At 34.9% G+C, this 23,470-nt stretch overlaps 3 protein-coding genes across 3 annotated transcripts; 1 reads left to right on the plus strand and 2 right to left on the minus strand.

Annotated features, from left to right (window-relative positions):
• Positions 1-8,740: 8,740 nt before the first annotated feature.
• Positions 8,741-13,920, minus strand: LOC120159220 (terminal nucleotidyltransferase 4A-like). The gene is made up of 13 exons (XM_039169855.1): positions 13,366-13,920; positions 12,582-12,694; positions 12,425-12,481; positions 12,082-12,177; positions 11,941-12,011; positions 11,313-11,355; positions 10,740-10,820; positions 10,582-10,641; positions 10,293-10,343; positions 10,076-10,173; positions 9,924-9,972; positions 9,764-9,808; positions 8,741-9,514 (listed from the first exon to the last, which is right to left on the minus strand). Exons 1-13 carry the CDS (start codon positions 13,733-13,735, stop codon positions 9,014-9,016), a joined length of 1,635 nt encoding a protein of 544 aa, XP_039025786.1. The 5' UTR covers positions 13,736-13,920; the 3' UTR covers positions 8,741-9,013.
• Positions 13,921-19,452: 5,532 nt separating this feature from the next.
• LOC120159039 (putative RING-H2 finger protein ATL19) lies at positions 19,453-19,989 on the plus strand. Its single transcript, XM_039169716.1, has one exon. It carries the CDS (start codon positions 19,453-19,455, stop codon positions 19,987-19,989), a length of 537 nt encoding a protein of 178 aa, XP_039025647.1.
• An 854-nt stretch (positions 19,990-20,843) lies between these two features.
• LOC120159189 lies at positions 20,844-22,997 on the minus strand. Its single transcript, XM_039169836.1, has one exon. It carries the CDS (start codon positions 22,995-22,997, stop codon positions 20,844-20,846), a length of 2,154 nt encoding a protein of 717 aa, XP_039025767.1.
• Positions 22,998-23,470: the final 473 nt, after the last annotated feature.

Genomic DNA, 23,470 nt, shown 5'->3' on the forward strand with positions numbered 1-23,470 from the left:
AAATCTTGATTTTATTTTCAAAAAATAACAATTGATTAAATGTTGTAATTACACTATTATAGTTGGTTGAACCTGACCCCAAAGATATCCAGGTTCATTCAAAAAATAGCCTTTGAGACAGCTATAAAATTAATTCGAAATTCTTTCGTATTTTCTCTAAAAAGATAGAATGTGTGCGGATGTTTCGAAGACACGTGTAACCAAGACCACGACCATGAGTCGAGTCGGCCGGACGACAGCGACGGCGCATGCGTGCGAAAGAGTATCTAATCCACATTCAACAAGGAAGTGAGAATTAGTCTCTTTAAATACCCTTCACAAGGGATATTTCCTTCCAAAGTGGGATACGATACCCATACAAATATGAGTATTACCAACATTCCCCCACTAATGTGAAAGAATTTTTTGAAAAAAGAAAGATTTCAAAATTTAAAAAACGAAAGAAGAGCAATTGCGAGATTAGCTACTTAAGCACTAGTGAGCGTATCAGAACTAGTACATAGTGATAATGAGTAATTCTTCTCTTAGATAAGTGAATGAATCTTGAACTTTCTAAGATTAGGGTAAACTCATAACACACAACTAACATATTCATCCATCGAAGTCATCGATGTGTCTACAAAGAGTATATACGAAAGTATATAGGTAGCCCTCTTTCCTCAAGATTCTAGTAAGTGTATTAGAAAAATAGTCCAACGTTTTTCATAGAAGGTGGCTAATCCTTCTCACTTATATAGGTTATTTCATCAGGTTTATCTCAACATAAACCATCCAAAATCGGGCTATGAAATAATTAAAAACTTTTACAACAACTCAACATTACTATAAGTATAATGAATTTCTTAAAGTTCATCTATAAATGAACCACCCAAACTCTAGGATAAGAAATCATTAAGAATAAATGTTCAACCTCATCAATCGGTGAATTCAATATGTCATTCTCACTATGAACACCCAAACTCTCGTGTTTGAATTCATTAAAAGTTTTAAGAAAACTCATCATTTCTAGCAGTAAGTTCACTTAGTCCTTCGCGAGTAGGACTACCCACTCAACATTGGGTTTTGAACTTATTAATAATAGATATTGAACCAAAAACGGTAAATTCATCAAGTCTTTCTCACTATGACCACCCAAATCTTGGGCTATGAATTTATTAAGAGCAATTAAGCTCATCTTGTGCATGTACATTATTCGTCATAAGGATAGGTAAGAGAATGTACACTATGAGTCTTTCCATGGTTTTGTTTGACCACATTGAACTTAGATAACTAAGTTGGGTATCCACCATGGACTCCTCAACCAATTGGATTTAGACTTATCCTCCTCAAAAAATCCAAAATTAATTTTTGACTTAACCCTTTGGTAGGCAAATGAGCTAGGTTCCTCTCCTACTTCACATACTTTAAAGAAAGCACTATGTTCCTTATTAAATGTCTAAATCCTCTAGGCAAATCTACTAACTCCCACGTGTGATTGAACATTATTGACTCTAGTTCTTCATTTATTGCAATTCTCCAGAAACTAACATCAATAGAACTTATAACTTCATCGTACGACTTTGGATCCTTATCTAATAGGAAAGCCTGAGATGTAGGAACAAAAATAATGTCTACATCACTTAATTTGGTAATAAAGGAAGTTAGGAAATCTGGACCAAAAATAGTGGATACTATTTGTCTTTTAGTTCTTCTAATCTCTAATTATATCTTTAGAGTATCCTTGGTAGGAACAGAAGAAGTTGAGACACGATTAATATAGGTTTCTTTAAAGGAAAGTTATCTTTGAAGAACACAACATCCCTAGATTCACAAATAGATAAATCATGTAGAAACATGAACTTGTATGCGACACTATTTAAAGCATACCTGATAAACACCACATCAACGGTTTTGGGACCGATGGTCAACTTCTTAAAGTCAGACAATCTGACTCTTGCCAAACACCCCCACACTTTCAGGTATTGCAAATTAGATGCATAACATTTCCACAACTAGGTCTTCAATAGTGAACACACTCTTCTTGTTCTTTAAAGAATTGTGGTAGTCAGACCAGGACTGGAGCAGCTTTTCGGTGAAGACATTTGCTTGCAAAACTTCGTATATCTTCATGACCTCGATTAAGATGTCGAAAACTAGCTTTCCATAATTGTGGACTTGATCCATGATCGGCTTATCATCGGACATCTAAAACTTGAGTCATTCACCCACCACGTACTTCTTTATCCCAGCATCGTCGGCTCCGTATTTCTTCTCTAACGTGTCTCATATCGCCATGACACTTTTCTCCTTAAGAAACATGTCAAAAAGTTTATTCGACATGTGACTTAGGAGAAAACCATGAATTGTCTTGTTATCCTTCTCATACTTTTTCTTTTTCTTCTTCTCTCACACACATAAAAATAATTTTCGTTCACCCCACCTCCGGTCAGTGGTGGCTCGCACCGGCATCACCATCGTCAGGAAGGCTTGCAGAGGCTGAAAACTTCATCCTCACCTAGGGTTTTGAGAATAATCCAATATTGTGGCGAGCCTTGTTGAGTGCTTGCAAGGTTTATAGGGCCACTGTAATTGGGAATCATGCTGCAATGAAAGTAATTGAGCTTGAATCCTATGAGTCGTCATCTTATGTTCTTATTCGCAACATCTATGATGATGCTACTGTAGAACTATTCGTTGCGAGTGTCAGAGAACTGATGCAACAACGAGGGGTTAAGAAGGAGCCCGGTCTGAGCTGGATTTAAGGGAAAAGGGTGCTCAGTGATGAACTATCACAATATTTTTATGTGTATATATATAAACATTTATTTTACAGTGCACTGAAAAAGTGTTGCAAAACTAAACTAATCGAAAATTTCAGGGACTTTTTTTATACTTTACCTTTATTTTAAAAAAAATAGTTCAATTAGATAATGGATTTTATTGGAAAGTGAAGATAAGGTCAGGTGTATGAGTTGGAATTTAAGTAAATTTTAAATTATAAAATATATATGGGTAGAGAATTTAAAATAAACAAAATTCTAAGATTTTTGTGTAGTAGAATAAAAATATTGCTATAATGAACATCTAGAAGAATACGACAATCCCATAAAAATAAAGAAAGGAGAGCTTGTTTTTTTACCTTAGGTTAACATTTAGTATTAGCTTTATACATTTTTTTCATTTAGATGTTTACATTATTTTTCGATTAATTTAAGTGTTTAACATTTCAGAATTATAATTTTAAGTGTCTGGACCGTTGTTGTCGTTATATCCTATTGTTAAATGATGTGTGTCGCCTTTATAAAAAAATTAAAAAATAAATTTTCAAAATTACTTGAGCGTGACACGTGTTACTTAAAGGTCGAATTTAGCGTCCCTTACGACTGAGGCACCTAAAAGTATAATGTTGAAAACGTTAAGCACCTAGATTGACAAAAAATATTTAAACACCTAAATAAAAATAATATAATTTCGTTACTTATTTTATGTTAAACCTTAAATATTTACATTTATAAATTCTATGTTTGCCGAGTAGACGATGCTATTAGAAAATTTATTATGTTTGCAAAGCAATCTCGAGTTATAATATATATATATATATATATATATATATATATATATATATATATATATGAATACACTAAATTTCGTCCTTATGTTATATAATATATATTTATATTATAAATTATATTATATATTTATTTACATGTTTCTTTTCAGGGCCCAACAGTGGACTAAACCCAAGTCCCACGTGAAGAAACCCTATGGCAAATTAGGGTTTCAGTCGCCTCTCTCCACCAGCGCAGCAGTCCTTCTCTCGCACGCCTCCCTCACGTCCCAACAGTCCGAGTCCTCCGGCGCAAGAATCACAACCATCATCAACAACCCACATTAGTATTTTACTCGAATTAGAACACTAAATAGGCTGATTTTTTCACTATAAATAGAGATGTAAATAGAACACTAAAAAAGAAAAAGGAGGGGGAAGAGATACGGGTGATACACAAAATACGCAGAAGGAATACTGCAAAATACTAAGGGTTACATATTTTCAGAGCACTTTGCTGTAAACATTCCGAGAGAAATAAAAAGGTAGTGTTTCATTTTTACCTTGTTCGTTCGGTTGCTTCCCTTGCATGTTGATTTTGCGTGATATCTGGCTCGAACTAAACCAAAACCGAACGGTCGAGGAACGAAAGGGAGGCCATTCGATTTATTTTTTCTTTTCTTTCAAAACTTTTTTAGATCTACGTTTTTTTCCTAATCGATTTTCGAAAAACAATCTTTGTTTTCAGAAAGGGATATCAAAAAGTTTTCGAGATTTCAAAAAAAAATAGAAATAAAAGAGATGAGTTTTGCCGCCAATGAACGACGGCCGGCGCCATTCAACGGCGACGGCGAGGCGGCGTAGGGTGGCATTTTCTGGGTTCATGAAGAACCACGGCCCTGTTCTTCATTTCTGAAGAACAGGCGAGAGCTTTTAGGCAAAAGGGGGGAGGGCTCGTTTTGGCGAGAAGAGGAGAATGAGTTTTCATCTGTTTTAATTTTTATTTTAACAATCCAGATATGTTCTTTAAAACGGTTAAACCGTGCATTTGATGCCTCTGTTTTTATAAAGTTATAATTTGCCCCTTTGGTTCCAAGTGTAATTCGAATTCCTATCAAATTTGGCCTTAAGTTTCATTCTATTTTCAATTTAGACACCATATATATATATATAATTATTACGTTAAATCCTTATATTATTATTGTATATTTTTGTATTATTTATACTGATACGCATGTATTCTTTTACATTTTATTGGTACAACATTATTAATATACATGAATTACTAATTATGCTTATAATCATTTCTTATTTCTAGTATAATATCCTATAATCGTATATGTATATATTTCAATTCAACTTGATACTTATACTATTATTTTTATTTATTTCATATTACTTACTTTGTTGTACATATACGTATCTTTTATATATTTTACCTATATACCCATTATTAATAAATATATATTATTTTTTAAATATGTTATTTTTTATATATATATATATATATATATATATCGTATTTTATTTGTTTTGTACACATATTTTTATTTTAGTATTATTGTCGTATATATTTGTTATTATTCTCTTTTATTTAATTATTTTTCCTATATGATATTACCTATATATATATATATACTTTTATTGTATTTTAATTAAATATTATTTTATATATACCTAATTTGGACTATATGTCCTAGAAGGGGCCGCTTTTATCTTCAATCAAATTTTCCCCCGACTTTCGGTGGAGTAATTGTGGGGGGTAAGTTTTATTTTTTATTATTTATTATGTATGTATGTTTTATTTGGTTGGTTTTGATGTATATATATATTTCTTATTACCATATATATATTTTTCTTTTCAAGTTGTACTATATGTACATATTATTTTTTCCTCATCTTATTTATTTAGTTATCTATTTATTTATTTTTCTTTATTTTTCTTTATCTTTGATTTATTTACTCATATTTGTTTATTTATTTATCCATTTATTTATGTATGTTGTCTTTGCTTTTTTTTTTATCTCGTTTTATTCTTTTTCCCCTTTATTTTATTTTCTTTGTTTTCTTCAATCTAACACGTTCACTTTTAAAGGGTACAACTTTCAAATCAATCTACGGTAAGTAATTAGGACTAGAGTCTTACCTTGTAATTTAAACTTATATTTTTCTTAATTAAAGACAACTGGAAATTACATAGTACCGAAAGGGTGGTTCAAGGGTGCTAATCCTTCCTTGACCGTAACCGACTCCCGGATCCGACACATCTTTGGTACGACGCAGATCAGGTAAGAAATAAGGTATCCGATCAACCCATTTTTCATAAAATAAATGATCGGTGGCGACTCCAATCCACATTTTTCAAGTCGAAGCCCAAGTTTGGGCACAACCAAAAGGCGGTTGCGACAATATATATATATATATATATATATATATATATATATATATTAAAATCGAGAGAGACAAAATCAAAATAAATTAAAACTTAAATATTTAAATATATTTTATTCGTATATCTTTTAATAATAAAGAACTTAAGGATGGTAATCCTTAAATTGGTAAAACTTTCGAGATAATGTTCTGGAAAAAATTAATTCACTAGATAAAGCACTCCCAAGATTAATTGCTCAAATAAGGTGAAATCTACAGTGTTGGCCGTAGGTCGCCATGCCTTCCGGGCGACCTACTAGGTCGCCATGTCTTCCCGGCGAGCTACAAGAGATTGCATGTGCCATGCACGTCCCAACACGATGGGCATCTGAGGCCATCCGACCGAGGCCATTCGACCGAGGCCATCCGAGAGCATCCGAGGCCATCCGAGAGATCCGAGGCCATCCGAACGAGCTATGTGAGGGCATCCGAGGGCAACCGAACGAGCTATGAGAGGGAATCCGAGGGAAGCCGAGCGAGGGTAGGTCGCCCGGAGGGCATGGCGACCTATGTGTTGGGACGTGCATGTGCCATGCAACACGTTCATTCTCTCTGTTTGAGCAAGGGTAGGTCGCCCGGAGTGCATGGCGGCCTACAAGGTCGCCAGGAGTGCATGGCGACCTACAAGGTCGCCCAGAGTGCATGGCGACCTACGGCCAATACTGTGGATTTCACCCTATTTGAGCAATTAATCTTGGGAGTGCATTAGCTCGTGAATTAATTTCTTTCAGAACATTATCTCGAAAGTTTTACCCCTTAAATTTGTATATAATTCCGTTACGCTCAATAACTAAATCAATTATAAGATAATATTTATTTGAAATTTTTCTTCCAAGAACGAAACTCGAGTAATTTAATTTTAAAAATAATTTCGTGTTGGTTTAGCATAGGCGGTTTAAGATAAGTTGAAGCAGACAATAAACGAAGTTGCCTACCCTGTCATGTTTCTTTCTTGCCCAGCAGTTGCCTAAGCTGTTGAATCTCTAGAAATTCTCGGGACCATCATTTTCAAAAGGTGGCCAATTCTAAGGAATCTTTGAAGTTCTAGATTTCTTGAAATTCCATGTTTAATTCTTGTTTTTCTTTAGGGTAAATTGCACCGTCAGTTACTGAACATTAGATTTTATATCAATTTGATATTAAACTTTAAAACGTTTTAAAGTATTGCATTTTGATTTTGAATTTGAATTTAATTAAGATATTAGATAACTAAACCTATTAACGACGTGATGAGATGATCATATCTTTTATATTTTTTCGACATAAAAATAGTAATTCTTTTAATCGTTGTTGTCAATCAATCATCTATCCTACGATAATTCTAATATGAAAAAAGTTTACATTTCACTCATAAACTCAATTCTTGGGGATAAGGATCAAGAATCCCAAAACAAATATGTAAAAAAATATTATCTAAAGGAGTATGCCGTGCCACTAGGGATGGGCACTCAACCCGAATCTGACGGGTTTCGATTTGATTGGGTCAGATTTTGTTTAAAAAAAATTCGGGTTCAGTTTTAGGATGAAAAATATCCAATCTGACCCAAAAAAATATATAATTTTACCTTATATATTTATGAATAATTACAATAATACCCCTCTATATATAATTTTTTTCAATTAAGTCATTATTTTTATTGAATAAAATTAATTTTTTTTATTTCGGGTCTGGTCGGGTCGGGTTTCTAAGTCATGTATTCGGGTCGGGTCGGGTGAAATTTTATTTTGGTCGGGTAGGGTCTCGGGTGAAGGCTCCCTTGTTCTCGGGTCGGGTCGGGTGGACCAAAAACCAGACCCATGCCCATCCCTACGTGTCACCTTGTCACCCACATATATATTATCTTACTTCGACAATTCTCTGTTCTTCAAGATCGATTGATTCTAACTTTTTAAAATATATTTATAATTTGATTTTTTAACTTCGCTCCTACTGTGTTTAAGGAACCTGCATGAATGCATGCATACGGTGAAATAATTTTTTTATTTAAAGTAAGTAGAAGACAGTATCTGTTTAAATATAACTCTTAATTATTTGATATTGAACGCTCACACTCTTGATATTTTTTATGTTCAAACCCGATACTTCAAGGAATAACAATAATTCATTTATCGCAGAAGTCGCTCGATTCATGTTGGTGAAATAATTAGAAACTGTCTAATATGAGATGAACCAAAGGATGAGACGGTTATATTATGAGAATTTTAAATTATCATAAAATTTAAAATTTTCATGTATTTTTTATTAAAAATTTGTTTTCGCTGTCTAAAATTTTAAAAATTTATTTCTTAACATAAAATTATAGATCTGTCCCGAGTCCAATAATAAATTAGGATGAAAAGTTTCAACCATGGAGTACATAATGTTATTAGTTGTAGAAAATTCAACACTACATTGTGATGATAACGATAATTAATATAAGAGATGAGAAATGAGAAGTGTTTCACAATAAGAAGCGGCTTCAACATATTGAACACAACTTCATGTTCAACACACGTGCCTTGATGTTCTGGAAGTTAATAGCTCTAGTTCCAAGCTCTGATCGACATGTGTACTTTCACGATCTATCTGTCACTCTCACGACTAAGTGCTGTATGTTATCCGCGTCATCAATGACAATAAGAACCTATTTATGAGACAAGGTTCGACTTATGATGTCATTCCCATCATGAACATTAAAAAGATTGAATATTTCCTCAGGAAAAATCTGGGAAAGTAGAAGTTTCTGCAAACAAACAAGTCCTTGTTTCTCCACAACAGAAGATTTTGTCTTGAAATTTGGGTATAAACAAATATTGCAAGTGTTGTTTTACCTGACCCACCCATGCCACAAACCCCTATATAAAATGAGAACAATGGGACTACTGTAATGAACTTAAACCCATCCATGTCCCAGAAGAAATGGCAGTCAATAGCAGCCTATCTCAGAAACCTTGTATGATAGAACTAAGAAAATAACCTGGACATAACTGGAATAGACCACCGTTCAGAGCCACGGTTGATTCTTGAATGATTGAAACAGAAAACCAAAGGTGATGGAGCATTAGAATAAGGTTATTCTAGCAACTCCAGAACGAACCACTGGGATGACGACCGAAACCACTGGAATCATTATGTTTATACTTACGTCTAGAACTTTTCTTCCTAGAACTCTTTTCTTTTTTTGTGATTGTTTCTTCATCCCATAACTTTCTTACATCACCATTTTCTTTTACTTTCTTCTTTTGGTGTCTTTCTTTGGAAGAAGACTTCCTTTTTCTCCCAGAGGATTGAGCACTAACAACTCCAGTGTTTCCATCGCATCGAGGCAGCGGATCTTCATCGTCTAATTGCCAATTGCATAAAATGTTCTGCTGCTCTCCGTGAATTGTTTGTAAAGGCTCTCCGGCACCAGGAAGCAAGCTATTAAAAGTGACATCACCACTGGGTCCTCCTTTGCGCTCAAGTAAAACTGGATCCGGTCTAATTATGGTACCAAGAATGCTTCTATTCGGGCCCAGAGACAAAATGGTCTTTGGATTAGTAAGGGTAGAAAGAGCCATACCGAAAGCTGACTTAATCTGCAAGACAATACACAATGTTCTCACTACAAGTATGCTCGTAGGAGCCAAAACTTTAACTCATCTTCGATAGAAGGTTGAAATGAAGCCAGCCTCGTCTAACTTATACAACTTGACAAATACTTGGTTGTTTATCATATAAAAACGTAATATTAATTATGCATTTGGATAGAAGGTGAAAGATTGCAGCCATGGGTGTAGGGTTTCACCCTTAAAACACAGTGAACTAGAAAGATAAAAGTTGTTAACCTGGATATAGTTGAATGAGTTCTTCCCGATGTCATTGTCTGGAGTCTGTTTGTCATAAGGAAGAGATTAATAAAAATAAATGAAACAACAACACGTACACAAAAGCATAACTTGACAGTCAAAGGACGCATGAATAAAAAGTAGCAAAATTCAAGGCCACCTGTGGATCCTCAATGGAGATGAGAAATGGTCGTCCTTTATTTGAAAACCTAAAAGAGAATCAAACCAAAAAGAAGAATACACCATTTTAGTCGCCAGTGCTTGAGGATGGAAAGTAATAAATTCAGTATGAAGGAAGATTTTTCCTTTTACCCTCTGCTACTCTTCGAAAAGAAAGTGCCTCTATCTTTACAAGACACACCAACATCCACAGTGTTCAATTTTCGACCATAAAAATCAAAGAAATGTACCTGATTTCAAAAAAACATTTATACGATTTCCTGTCAACTTGTCTTTTTTGTTCTCTTTTATCACAAAAGGTTCAGACTAAGAAGAGGAGAATAAAGGTCTAGTTTCTATGCACACATACCAAGAGCATCCCCAAGTTATGTTCCAGATAAGCTTGAGATTCACACAGATTCTGGAGCACAAAAAGGCATAGATATGTTAGACCAGACAAATAAAACAGAAGCAAAAAAAGGTACTGGAACCCAAAGCCTTATCAAAATCTGAAAATTATTGCTGCATGTCGTTTATTATTCTATTAAAATTCTTAAAGAACAAGTACCATGGAGTGATTTCATGGGTACCAGGCAGAAGCAAATGGACATCTGCTTGCTGCTCATACTGAAAATTTTGAACATGAGAATTTTGCTTACCTGCAACATGGCTATGATCATTGCAAGGAGAGCATATGAACCTATTCCGCCAGAATATACCTGCATAGTTTCAAAAACATTGAAAATCAAGTAGAGGAATGATAATATTTTTCTTTTTGAAGAAAAAGAACAGTGCTTTAATATAGACAAACACAAACCTCATTCAGGTCTCTCTGCTGTAAAAATACTTTCAAGATCAAACACAAAGGTCGTAATTGAGGCCATTTTTCTATTGCTCCCTAAGAGAAAAAACATAAGAACAATTTTAAATTTAGAAAAATACAAAGGTAAAAAAATCTTGGAAAAGTCTTAAGCTATGGAACATACAAAAAAAATCTAAAGCAGAGCTTTAATTAATCACGGTAAAAAAACAGAAGTCCTAATTTTGTGGAACATGAGGTAGTCGGACCAAAATGGTTTACATAAACTTTAACCAAAGAATCCAAAAGTATACGCAGGAAACAAAAGAAAAGTAAGCAGTAATTCCCATCAATGAACATAAATCTAGCAGAGAATCAAACACAATACATCCAATACAACCCTCGAGAAAAATTTCATCCAAAAAAGAAGCTTGACTGAAAAGAAATCCTTAAATGAAAAAGTTTATGGTCCCACAGAATTAACCTCATCTGAGAAAAAAGGGATTAAAATAACTATAACTTAAGCACCACTATCAAAAACTAACACAAATGAAACACCAGAACACAGGAAAGTCGGTAATTGCAACAAACCTTGATAAACTCAGCAGCTTTTGGTCCATTATCCACATCAAAGCTGCAATATTGAACACCCAATTAAATATAAAACTTTGAGAAACAACGCCAAATAAAACATGAAACATAGTCTTTTAATTGCCACTTCAAACCAAGATGATAAACAACTTTCTTTGTGAACTTATCACTTATGCTAAATGTCGGGCTAGGAACCTAAACATGTCTCCACCCTCATCAAATTCCAAGCATCCCAACGAATATTGTCAATCAAGAAAATAGCTCTTTACATGCTTACATAAAAAATGATGACAGATTTCCAATTACATGGACCTCCCAATTTTCATGGATCTCTAAAGAAAACCGTGAAGACAATTTAAAAATCCTACCCTAATATCTTGCCAAAAGCCATACTGCTAAAAATTTCACACTGATCCAGTGTATTTTATGATGATATTCATACCACAATTATAACATACTCAGAAATGTTTGGAGACAGAAAAATTTCTAGATGGGTATTTAGATTAAATTATACGAGGACAAGGAAAATTTTCAAACAAATATATGTTATGAAATGAAGTTTCAATTAATGAAGAAATTGTGAAATTTGAATCAATCCAAAAACAATGCAAGAGGAGTTCAGAACTACCTTACATCAAAAGCAACACCACTTTTCTTTTCTACAAACTTAACTATTGGCACACGAGCTTTCGCAATCACCTGATAGGAATAGAACTGTTAGTTAAACATACTGTACTGTATAAATAAACATTTTAGAGAAACAAAATACCTGCATCTTCTTTGCAATCCCCCTTTGAGACAATGCCCTGGAAATAGCATGCAAACCAGTCTGAGGTTTTTTTATACCCGACTCTAGAATCACTACCTGCATAAAATATAAACAAATGGCTTAAGTCAATCATACAAGACAAGAGATAACTCAAAATTTTTTGTCAGTTTCCTTTTGCCTATTGTTTTCTTTCCATAGGAGAAAATATATAAACTAAATATCATTATCCTGATGAAAACACATCAAATACGTTAAGCATGCTATATTATAACAAGATTAAACATTAAAGTATTTGACTACCAAGACATAAATTTTACGGGATAAAAGGAAGCATAATACTCACATCAATATCACTTGTTGGTAAATAAAGCCCTGTCCTGAATGATCCAAAAACTTCTGGCTGCAATGCAACAATTCGTTAGATTTTGGCATTGTATACTATATGCATCTTTACATGTGTGTCTTTTAAGCATGAGAGAAAGAGAGGCTGCAAATCATACCCTGCAGGCAGGCCATATGTATTTGATAACATCAAAAACAGAATGCACAGCTGCATCACGGGCTGCTTGCTCTTCAGGAGTGGGAGATAGAAAATCACAAAAATCCACTATCTCTACAATGCCCACCATGGTAAAGTATCAAAATCTGCTTATGATGTACACACCATAAAAATGGCCTTCAAGAATGTTTATCACCATCCACCAACTAAAAAACCCAATGTGCTTGATTCATTGGCTCATCTATCAACTTCAGGTATCATTCCTAACATTACATATGACAGTCTATGACTCTGCAATTAAGATTTCAGGACCTTACTGAAAATTGTACGTGGAGCCCTCCATTTCTTTTCTAAACAATCATATTTACAAAGCTAATCTGTTTTTCCCTTAAATCACACAAACCAGCGTAACATGGAGATGATAGAATTTGAATTGATTATCAAGAACTGGCACAGAATCCAAGGGAAATGTACAAAATATATCAAAGGATATCACAATTTAAAAACTTCAGAATTTCAATTCCAGCCATATTCATCCATTACTAAAAGAAATGAATGCATCAATGTAAAGGAATTTGAAAAATATGACAGTGATCAAGCTGGCCAAGATTATCGCTAGGGATCAAAAACTGAAGTTCAACTCAGTTCAATCGCAGCATATAAATTTATAGCCAACTAAAACTAATCATCAGTCATCACAAAGTTCAAAGTTACATAAAATAACACACAAAAATTAGTCAAAAAAATTCAAAATTTTCATTAATACGGCTTAAATCATTACCAACCTTTATGCAACTGAAGCATTGGACTTTTAAACTTGCTATTCCCACCAAACCACCATTTGTTCTCAAGCCTTGGCTCATCCACAGTAGCTGGTGTCTTCGGCTCCGCTTTATCCCAGGCCGAGACTGGAGTCTGAATTATTACCGGCTCATTAACATCAAGCGAGAAATAGTCCGGCGCATCTGAATCCACGGAGACGGGATTTTCAGCCGATAGAGAGATTTCGTTGCGGAAGACAGTGTACGGATCAAAAGGAGATCGACTGGACGGCGGAGATTCGGCGGCAGGGGATGAAGGGAGGGAAATTGGGTCTAAGGTTAGGGTTTCGTAGAGGATGATGGGTTGCGAAATGGTGAGGGTTTGGAGTTCCATTGAAAGGAAGTTCGAAAAAGGTTGGGGAATCGGGAATTTGGGGATGATGATAGGGCTTATAGGTCTAGGATTACGGGTTGGAAATCGCTGGGTTTCGGGGTTCCGCCGCCACCGGAAGGAAATTTCATGGAGGTTAAAGGTTAGGGCTTCGGGGATTGGGAAAATAGGGTTACAGTTCTAGGCGGGAATATTAGAGGGTTCAACGTTGAAACGACGTAGGATTTATACATTTGTTGTAGTTTGATCATTTGTCTTTTTCTTAAACTCTCTATTTTGGTTCTTCACTACACTGAATTTTGATATTTAGAGCGCGTTTGGTTCACGGAATGTAAGGTTATCAATGGGAATAAAAGATTACCAGGGAATAGGATTACTGAGAATGTTGTATTCTGTGTTTGGTTGGTTTAACAGGAATGTAAAATTATCGTGTTTGGTTAGAGAAATAAAAGATTATTGAAATGTATATTTGACCAAATTGTCCTTATTATATATTTGTTTTTTAACAAGTTGAAAAATATTTATATATTTTTCTTTAAAAAAATTAAATTCATAAAATTTATATAATTTTTTTTACAAAATTGAAAATATAAAAAAACTTAATGAAAAGGTAATATTTTATTTTAACCCCTGAACTTTATATAAAATTTTAATTATAGACTTTTTTTGTAAATCTAAAATAGTTTAAGGATAAATTTGTAATTTAACATTCTTAAAATTTTTAATTATTTAATGACAGATTAAGGATATTTTTGAAAGAATTTTTTTTAAGAGCATTTTAGTTCAAAACGCTAATAATCTAACAATACCTAAAGAAATGGATGTAATAACATTTCCGGTAATATACCCCAAAAAATCTACTATTGATAATGTAAGATTACCGATAATGACATTCCCAGCCAACAAAACGGGGGAATGTGGATTTCATTCCCATGGGAATCTCACATTCCCCCAACCAAACACACCCTTAGGGGCTGCTTGTTTACTTGATTAAGCGCTGAATGATTCAAATATTGAATGATTCAGAAGCTCTGTATGAATTAACTCTGAATGTGACATGTTGTTTGATAATTGCTCTGAATCATTCAGAATGTATTTCTGTGTTGAATCATTCAGCATTGTTTTGCAGAATCAGTCAACACTGAATCATTAAGAGGTGGGAAACAAACGGTATGAATATTGAACGCTGAATGATTTCATTCAAAGCCAAACAAATAGCCCTTAGTCTATTTGTTTTGTTTGACATGACTTTTTCTTTATTTTTAGGTCAAATACTTAAATAAGATTTTAATATTTTAAAAATTGTTTATATAATTGTTGATAAGTGATTGAAGATATAATATTTCTAAATCTGTTTACATAAGAATCTTGTTTTATTCAAAAGGTTATTTAACCCAAATTAATTTAGAAAGATTATAGAATAATATATGTTTAAAAGATCTTGAATTATTTAGTAATAAATGTTAAAATATCTTGTAATTGACGTACTCAAACATGTAATCTCTAAAGATAACAATCATTCTTTAATCGTTAAAGATAATTTGATTCGTGCATCTAACCTACAATCTATAATTGATTGAGAGAAAAGATATGAAAATTAAAGCAATCACAAATATCACTTGTCGTAACCGGTTTTCGCCTGAGTACAAAATTTTTACTTGGCGGGAAAAATGATGTGCATAAATGGTTTTTAAAAATGTTTTGGGAGTCGCCATCGGCCTTTTTGGATCAGGTAGGTCGAATACCTAAAAATTATCTTTTAAAAGAATTTTTAAGAAAATATCAGTTAAAAGATAAATTGGTCTGCATTTTAACCAAAAATTCGTTCTTTTTAATAATAAAAGGGATTCGTGGTCGATTACGTTTGGGGAAGTATTAACACGCCCACAACACCCAAAAATTGGTACTCATTAATTATAAATTGTCTCTATCATTAAAATTAAAAAATATATTTAATTCATAATCCCGTTATTTCAAATTTATTAATATAATTTTAAGAAAATATATTAATAAGATATTTATTTACTTAGAAATATCAGAAAAGAACTTCTAGGTGCTTTAAGACAGTCCATTTCTTTGATATAAAAAATAAATATTATTATTTAATTAAATATATATTTTATGACTTAAAATAAAAATAAAATAAAATAAATAATTTATATATAAAAAAACGAAAAACGATAATAATGATTAAATTTTAACATTTTAAAAAAATATAATTAATTAATAAAATGTATAAATATTATGTTTATAAATAACAAATATGGTGGAAAATAAAAAGTCAGCAACATGTAAAAAAGGAATGAATAGAAAAATGTGTATGATGAAAAACGGGCAATGACTGAACTAATAATAGTAACGTTTATTTATTATAATTTTCTTTTATTTTTAATTATTCAATTACATCATAATTATTTATGAATTAACTACTCTTCACCAACTTTGATTTATAAATAAAACCTTATAATAATAAAATAAGAATCATAATCAAATTTCAACCCCACTTCTATTTAAATAATTTCTTAAATATTATAAAATTATTATTAAAATATTGTTAAACTTAAAATAATAAATAAAAACTCAAATTTTAACAATATAAAAGAAAGAAACGTGATTATTAGGTCCACTAGCATTATTAACATATTTCCCTCCCAATAAGTCAAGTTTTGCCGCTCAAAAATCTATTCCAACTGCTCCATCATGTGATTATTAGTGGAAAATAAATGTAATATTACTCTATATTTTACTAATCCCAATAATTTAATACTATTATTTCTAAATTTGTGTAGGCATAAAAAATTTAAATAATTTTATAAATTTAAAAATCGTTTTATTTAATTACCATGAAACAAGAAAGAATAAAAAACGATAATTATACCTTAAATATATATATTTTATGTAAAGGACTAAAATAAATAAAATTAAAATTAAGAAACCGAATTATAAAGATTTAAAATTTGATTCAGTGACTAAAATAGAAATTTATAAATATAGGATGGCAACAGGTATAATTTATCCATTTAAAATTACCCATGTACCCTTCTTCAAAAAGACGTCGTTTGGGAAGGGGTATAAATCCCCTAAAATGGCCGGCCCTTAAGGGTCATTCTCTCATTTTTTTTCTTTCCTTTTCTCTCTCTAGCTGAGAGAGAAAAAAACTCTCTCGCCTCTCTCTAGATTCCTCCAACCGGAGGAAGGTCGATTTCCGGTCGGCAACCGTGCTCAAGCGCCGATCGCCGTCGCCGGCCATCGTCACCGGTGGTTAGAAAATATAAAACCCTCTCAAAAGACAGATCGAAACGATCTAAAACGAATCCAACTCTCTTCTTCTATAAAACACGTCCTATTTACGTAGATCTACAAAAATACCTTCGAGTATTTCGAATCTTTTTGTCACGCGTGGATATTTGTTGTATCTTCGGTGACCGTAGAGTCCTCGTTGGTAAGTTCTTTCTCTTTCGGTTTAATATTTGTTGGTTTTTGGTTGTTTGTGGCTCTTGGTTGCTGGTCGTTGGTCTCAGTCTCCTCTTTCTGTTTGTTCGTCGTTGTTGTGGTCTCTTGTTCTCCGTTGCTCTCTGTCTCTTTTCTTGTTTGCAGGTGAGCCGAGACTTTATAGCTTCGATGAAGCTCTTGTCGGACCGGTCCCAGAGGGGTTTCGCGGTGAGTCACCATAGCTATGGTGGTGACTCACCATAGATCTCGACGTGGGCGGATGTTATCATGGCAGCAAAACTTCTGGAGTGTTCTGTTGGTGGCGTCGTGGCAGCGGCGGAGCAACGTGGAGGTGATGGCAGCAACAGCGGCGACCGCGTGGTCCCTAGGGTATCATAACCCTAGGGTTTCTTGTTGGAGAGCTTTGGATCGTTGGATCTGGCCAGATCCAACGGTGGATGACATTGGCGGCTAGATGATGATATGTAAACCCTAACTAAGTTTAGGTTACACATTTGGGCTCTATAGGGCTAGTTGGGTCGTCTGGATTGGATCCAGACCTGGGCCTCCATGTTTGGGCTCTTGTAACTGATATTTTTGGGCTTGTAACAATATTTGTATTTATTTAATAATAATAATAAATAATAAAATAATAATGTATATTAATAATAACAATAATAATAATAATAATTTTAAAAATAATAATTTAAATAATTTAAGTAAAATGAAAAATTAGTGTTTACATCACTCAAATCACTATCCAATATTGAACTCCTCAATTACTATAGTTGGAGCACTTGATATTGATATTGATGGATCATCTTACAATCTTCATTTCTGTATATATGAATGGTTTACAAATATTTTTATCTAAAAATAATAGAAAGTGACAAAATAAATATTTCATCTCAGATAATAAAATCTACGAAAACAACGATTATAGTATTAAATTGTGATCGCAATTATGATTGTGGTATTATGGTTACGGATTTTACAGATGTTACGGTGTGATTTATTTCTTAAAAGTAATTACATTTTTATATTGTAAATATAATTTGCGATGTCACGATAACCTTAAAAAAAATACTATGATGCAGTGGACATAAATTTAGGTAACTATAGATATAATTCAGTATAATTTCTTTTAGGACTCAAACTTTTCTTTACTAAAGAATCATATTTTCTTAATAAATCCTTTTAAAAAACCCTGGAAATTTGTCCAAATGGTCACCAATGCAAACGACAGACATACTTGCCTAACATGAATCATTGGCTCATTGATGATCCAGGCCCCCTTTCATTGAACGACGGAAGTCCCGGTTATGGAAGCAAGTATGAAGTATCTTGGGGAACATGGATCATTGGGCTTCCAACGGGCAAAGAGCGCGGGACTTCATTACTCAACCGCGATCGAAAACACGATCGCAACCGTAATTTAATTCCCCGGTGCAGCTTCTCCCTTTCTTGAATCTTGATAGTGTTTCCAAGTGATCGGTTTCGTTCTGACAGATAACCATGTTGAAAGGAAGGTAACCGTAAATCATAACTCAATTACTTAGATCGAGCTAAATGGAAGAAACAATGAGCACCCATCGGAAGCCGGTTGCCGGTTGATACTGATGGAATCTTGTCACCGCGACTAGCAAGAAAACACTAGCAAGATTTAAGAAAGGGAAAAGCTCACCTGAATAATGAAGTCTCCGAACAGCTCTGGCCCGTCGGAACCCAAAGATTCAAATCCCACAAGAAACTTCATACTTACCTCCATAACCAAACGTACCTCCTTGGGACTGCATGCATGGTTAAAGAAAAAGGCTAAGCTTGTGGTTCGTATTTACATAATATGATGGTGATTGAATTTATTATTATACTTGTATCTAATATTTTTAAATTTAGATAATTTAGATGTTACCAAGAATTTAACAGCTAATAAACATCTGGACTGATTAAATTTATGTTTTTTTCCATGTACTATGTCAATGCCATCTATTTTTCTAATTTTGCAGGAAAATCTGGGTTTACAGCTTGTTTGTTTCTGTGTCATATCTGAAAATGATTTGGCAGAATCCAACTAATCCTCCCAGAACACCTGTTCCGATTTTTCTCAGTTAAAAAACATACCAACTTCCAGAATCAAATTCCTCAAATTGGAATCTCGTACAAACAATTTAACTAATTTCCTCCTGCTTTCCTTTCATGGCTCTGCTTTTTTATTACAACAATCTTTGTTACTGGTTTTTTTTTTTTTAAAGCAATATTCAAGAAGAAAAAACCAGACATTTTTGAAGATGGTTACTCTAAGGTTCGAAATCCATTCATTGAATTTACCTCTTACAATATCTTCTCTTGCGGCCCTCGGCATTGCCATTGTTTTATTATCCTGCATTGTCGGAGCCTGCATCATTGCTACATCGATCGTCTTCTTGTTCGATTACATCGTCTGTGAATGCCTCAGTTGGCCGATATTCGGGAAGTTGTTTTCCGATATGATAAGAAGCGGGATTCACGGAGTCCGGACTGCGGCTTACCGTGCGATAATCGTTCACTATTTGCAACCGTTGGATACAGTCGAAGGTTCCCCGGAGAGAATTCGTTGCAGGCAAGTGTTGAGGCAGCAGGCCTTGGAGAAGCTATTGCCTCCGACGGATTACGGGGTCGATAAACATCCGATGGAATCCGAAGACTGCCCGATTTGCTTGGATGAATATGTGGTTGGTGAACCATGCAGGGTTTTTCCGGATTGTAAGCACATGTTTCACTCGAGGTGCATTGATCATTGGCTCAGGAATCATGTAACATGCCCTGTTTGTAGAAGATGTATTTAATATGCATAAACATTGCGTGTATTGGTCACTAATTGTACAGAGAAGTGGGAGTTTAAAACCATTTTTTTCGAATTTTTTGATATATTCGAATACATGCATCGATATGAATACCAGTTTCGGTATACATTAGGATCAGAAACTAAACAACAGACCAGTTTACGGAATTATTTCGGAAACAGAACTCGAAACATCTCCATGGCAAGTAGTAGTAACAAATGCTGTCTCTAGGTGCTAGATTTCAATGATGATTGCTCCTCTGGATCCACTGGAAGTTCATCATATGTGACCGATTCCCGGAATCGCTTCGGAAGGAAACAACGACCGCCAAGGCGCTGTTGTAAGTATACTATTGCGGCAAAGAACAGGCCCAACATAGGAATAATGCAGTCCCAAGCAGTTGAGAAGTACTCTGCAGTAGGATTTGCATAAATGTATGAGTCGGTCATATCAACATAGTTGTGTGCCCTGTAAAGATCATATCCATGGGGAACCAGGCGGATGAGGGTGAATCCAATATAAAAGAATCGAGAAAGAGCCGGTTCTTTTGAGTTCAGGAACATGTTGAAGACGATTTGCGGGAAAAGAAAGGCATCAAGGATCAAACCAGCATATGCTCTAGATGCTCCCAAAATGGTCTGCTCTATGTAGGACGACGAATGCTGCTGGCTTACGGCGCTGATGATTAAGCCTCCAGCTATGTATACCGGAAAGCACAAGTAGAGCCCCCTCTTTTCGGCAATCCACAAGGTTTTGTTCTTTTCTTCGGAACATCTAGCGGTCCATGAGAGCATCAGAAGACGGATATGCAGCAGAAAAGCCACCATTGTCACGGCTCTAATGATCACCTCGTTCATCTATAGCCATATTCCGCTTCTCACCCAGACCGATTGTTCGCTATCTTGATTGAACATCGCTTCAAGATTTAGAACCAAAGGGATTAAGTATCCTAGGGATAGAATAACAAGCGTGAGAAGTGAAACCGAAGGACAAACTCCAGGGTGCCTCTTCACATGAATGATTTGAAGTACTACAAAGACAATAGCAAGAGTATTGGATATGACAGACATGACCATCTCGAAATCCATTCTCCAAATCGATTCCGCTGCCCAACTGCTATAATAAGCTCTTCCTGAAAACTCCAGAGGTTCTAAGTGCAGATAATCGGTTTTCTTGCGAGTGCTCTTGATGCTTCCCTTGATTTTACTGCCTTTCCTGTCTGAGTTCAATGGAGGAAAATGGACATCTACGACTATATCACAGTCTGTTGATTTGTTGTGTAACCCCAAACGTCTGCAGCCAACCATGCACAGATTACCTGTATCAGCATCATAAAATCCTTCAGCGGAAATATGGATCTTCAGATATCCATTTGAAGATTGATTAAAAGGATCGAGGCCGGGAAACAATTCCGAACGAGATACGTCGATTCTCATCTCATAGCTGATATTAAGCAAGCTGACACCAGCATGAGAACTTTTAGGCCTTGAGCTTGAGGATGGTATTAGAAAGGGAAACATCTGATGAGGATGATCCCCAACCGCAAGAGGACTCGACGAACCCCATCCGAATATTCCTTTAGGACCTTTGATTGTCATACTAAAAGCCATGTCTGCAGAATAACCATCCGGGTACTGTCTACTGCTGTTCCCATTGATACTCTTCTTTGGACATGACTTCTTTACTTGGTCAGTTTCCATGTATTCATACTTCAATCCTTGAAGCTGAATTCGCCCCCTGTTATTCTCGGTGTCACGGAACACGATCCGATCGAAGAAACCGGATTCATTCCTAGCCTTCTCACTCCAAATTTCACCTACAAGAGTACTTGTGTTTCTGATAGACAAGATTGCAGGGAATCTTAAGTTCAACCTTGTGCTGCAGTCTCCAACATGAAACTTCTCCAACGAGCTGCTCGACGCATTCTCGATTCGACAAGCAACGATACAAAGCTGATTCCGCTTTGAATCCCAAGATCCTTCTCCAATCAATGAAGTACTGAAATTGGAAGATCTAGAATACCTCATATAGGTATTATCATCAGGAAATTCTATCAGAAACCTCAATCTTAGCTTATCATCCGAGCACTGAATCATGCTCAAATACATCAACTGGGGCGAATATCCAAGGTCGTCACCAAGGGGACTGCAACTCTTTGATGAACCACAACCACTCGAATACTCGAGTTCGAAAGCATTATCTTGAACCGAGAACATATCACAGACATGTCTAGTCCTTGATAAGCTGAGAGATGACTTCTCTGGGACATCAATTCCACCAGGACAACCTTGATTAAAGTTTTTCAAAACCTTCTTGTATCTGTAGCCTCCTTGAGGAAACATCAACACCGATATCGGATCGACATAATTCGGATTGTCGGCAGGATACAAGCTATCCATGGTTCCAGTGATTAAAGTATTGATATCACTTGAATCCTTAACGTTGTTCAACTTGAGAACAGCTCTAAGATGAAGCACTTCACCTTCCTTGGAGTAAGCATAACCCGATCCCACCATGCAAAGCTTCCCGGTCGTTCTCGACCAGAAGCCATGAAAATCGAAGTCCAGAGTTCCACGAGCACTTGAATCACTCGAATACGAATAGGAGTACCTCCCATGATTGGTGAAACTCTGTTCGTAGTAGTACGAGCTTTGGAAGATCAGGTTTCCTTCCACCTTGAAGACATCCTCGACACGAGTCGTATAAACATGGTGAGTTTCGAAAACGAGTACTTTCGATGCCGGTGGATAATAATACCCATCCGAGCTACGATTCAGGACATTATCCCCGCCACTGTAGTAACCGTTTTGAAGTCCAGGAAACGGTAAGATATTGAACTCCTCATCAACTACTTCCGAGTCAGGAACAACTGAATCACAGTGACCGCCATAAACGAACTCAGTTGCAGTGCCATGGACTATATTAAGACACATGAAAAACAAGATGATAGACAACAAGGACGGACGGAAAAACAAAAGCTTCGTTGAAGTAGAGAATATGGAACAATCCATAATAACAAGGCTTGATTTTTTTTTCAGACAACAAGATTGCGATGAAGAAGTTCTGCAAACTGTGAAATGGGATGAAATATATAATTGTAAGCTCCCACTTGATGTGCTGAAGGTGGTGGTCCATGCAATTGCATGAATTCCAATTATTTCCTTTTCTTTGGCTCCAAAAAGACTTTTGGGATCTTACATTAATCATATCCGTTAAGTGCTTACCGAGCTTAGTCTTTAGATAGAACCATTGAAACATGTTGAGGTCATTAAAAATCAAGGGAAAATGATGCATTTTTGTGGAATTTGTAATGATTCTCGTCTTTGGTAAACTAGAAAGACAAAACATTAAATGGGACCTGTCCTGCCCTATCAGATACGCGTTGAGGTAAGTTTACCGAGTCTTCACTCTTGCTGTGTCACAAATATACAACTAAATTTCCAAGAAATGAAGCCAACCCAATGGTAAAATAATTGTTGTTATT

Source organism: Hibiscus syriacus, unplaced genomic scaffold (genome assembly GCF_006381635.1).
Source record: "Hibiscus syriacus cultivar Baekdansim isolate YM2019G1 unplaced genomic scaffold, ASM638163v2 tig00111342_pilon, whole genome shotgun sequence".
In the NCBI taxonomy this organism is placed as follows: Eukaryota; Viridiplantae; Streptophyta; class Magnoliopsida; order Malvales; family Malvaceae; genus Hibiscus; species Hibiscus syriacus.

Excerpts from the sequence above, each read along its gene's own strand:
- LOC120159220 (XM_039169855.1), bottom strand. The coding sequence starts at position 13,735 with ATGGAACTCCAAACCCTCACCATTTCGCAACCCATCATCCTCTACGAA. Across the intron at positions 12,482-12,581 it reads ACATATGGCCTGCCTGCAGG|CCAGAAGTTTTTGGATCATT; the intron begins GTATGATTTGCA and ends GTTGCATTGCAG. Across the intron at positions 10,174-10,292 it reads ATAACTTGGGGATGCTCTTG|GTACATTTCTTTGATTTTTA; the intron begins GTATGTGTGCAT and ends TTTTGAAATCAG.
- LOC120159039 (XM_039169716.1), top strand. The coding sequence starts at position 19,453 with ATGGTTACTCTAAGGTTCGAAATCCATTCATTGAATTTACCTCTTACA.
- LOC120159189 (XM_039169836.1), bottom strand. The coding sequence starts at position 22,997 with ATGGATTGTTCCATATTCTCTACTTCAACGAAGCTTTTGTTTTTCCGT.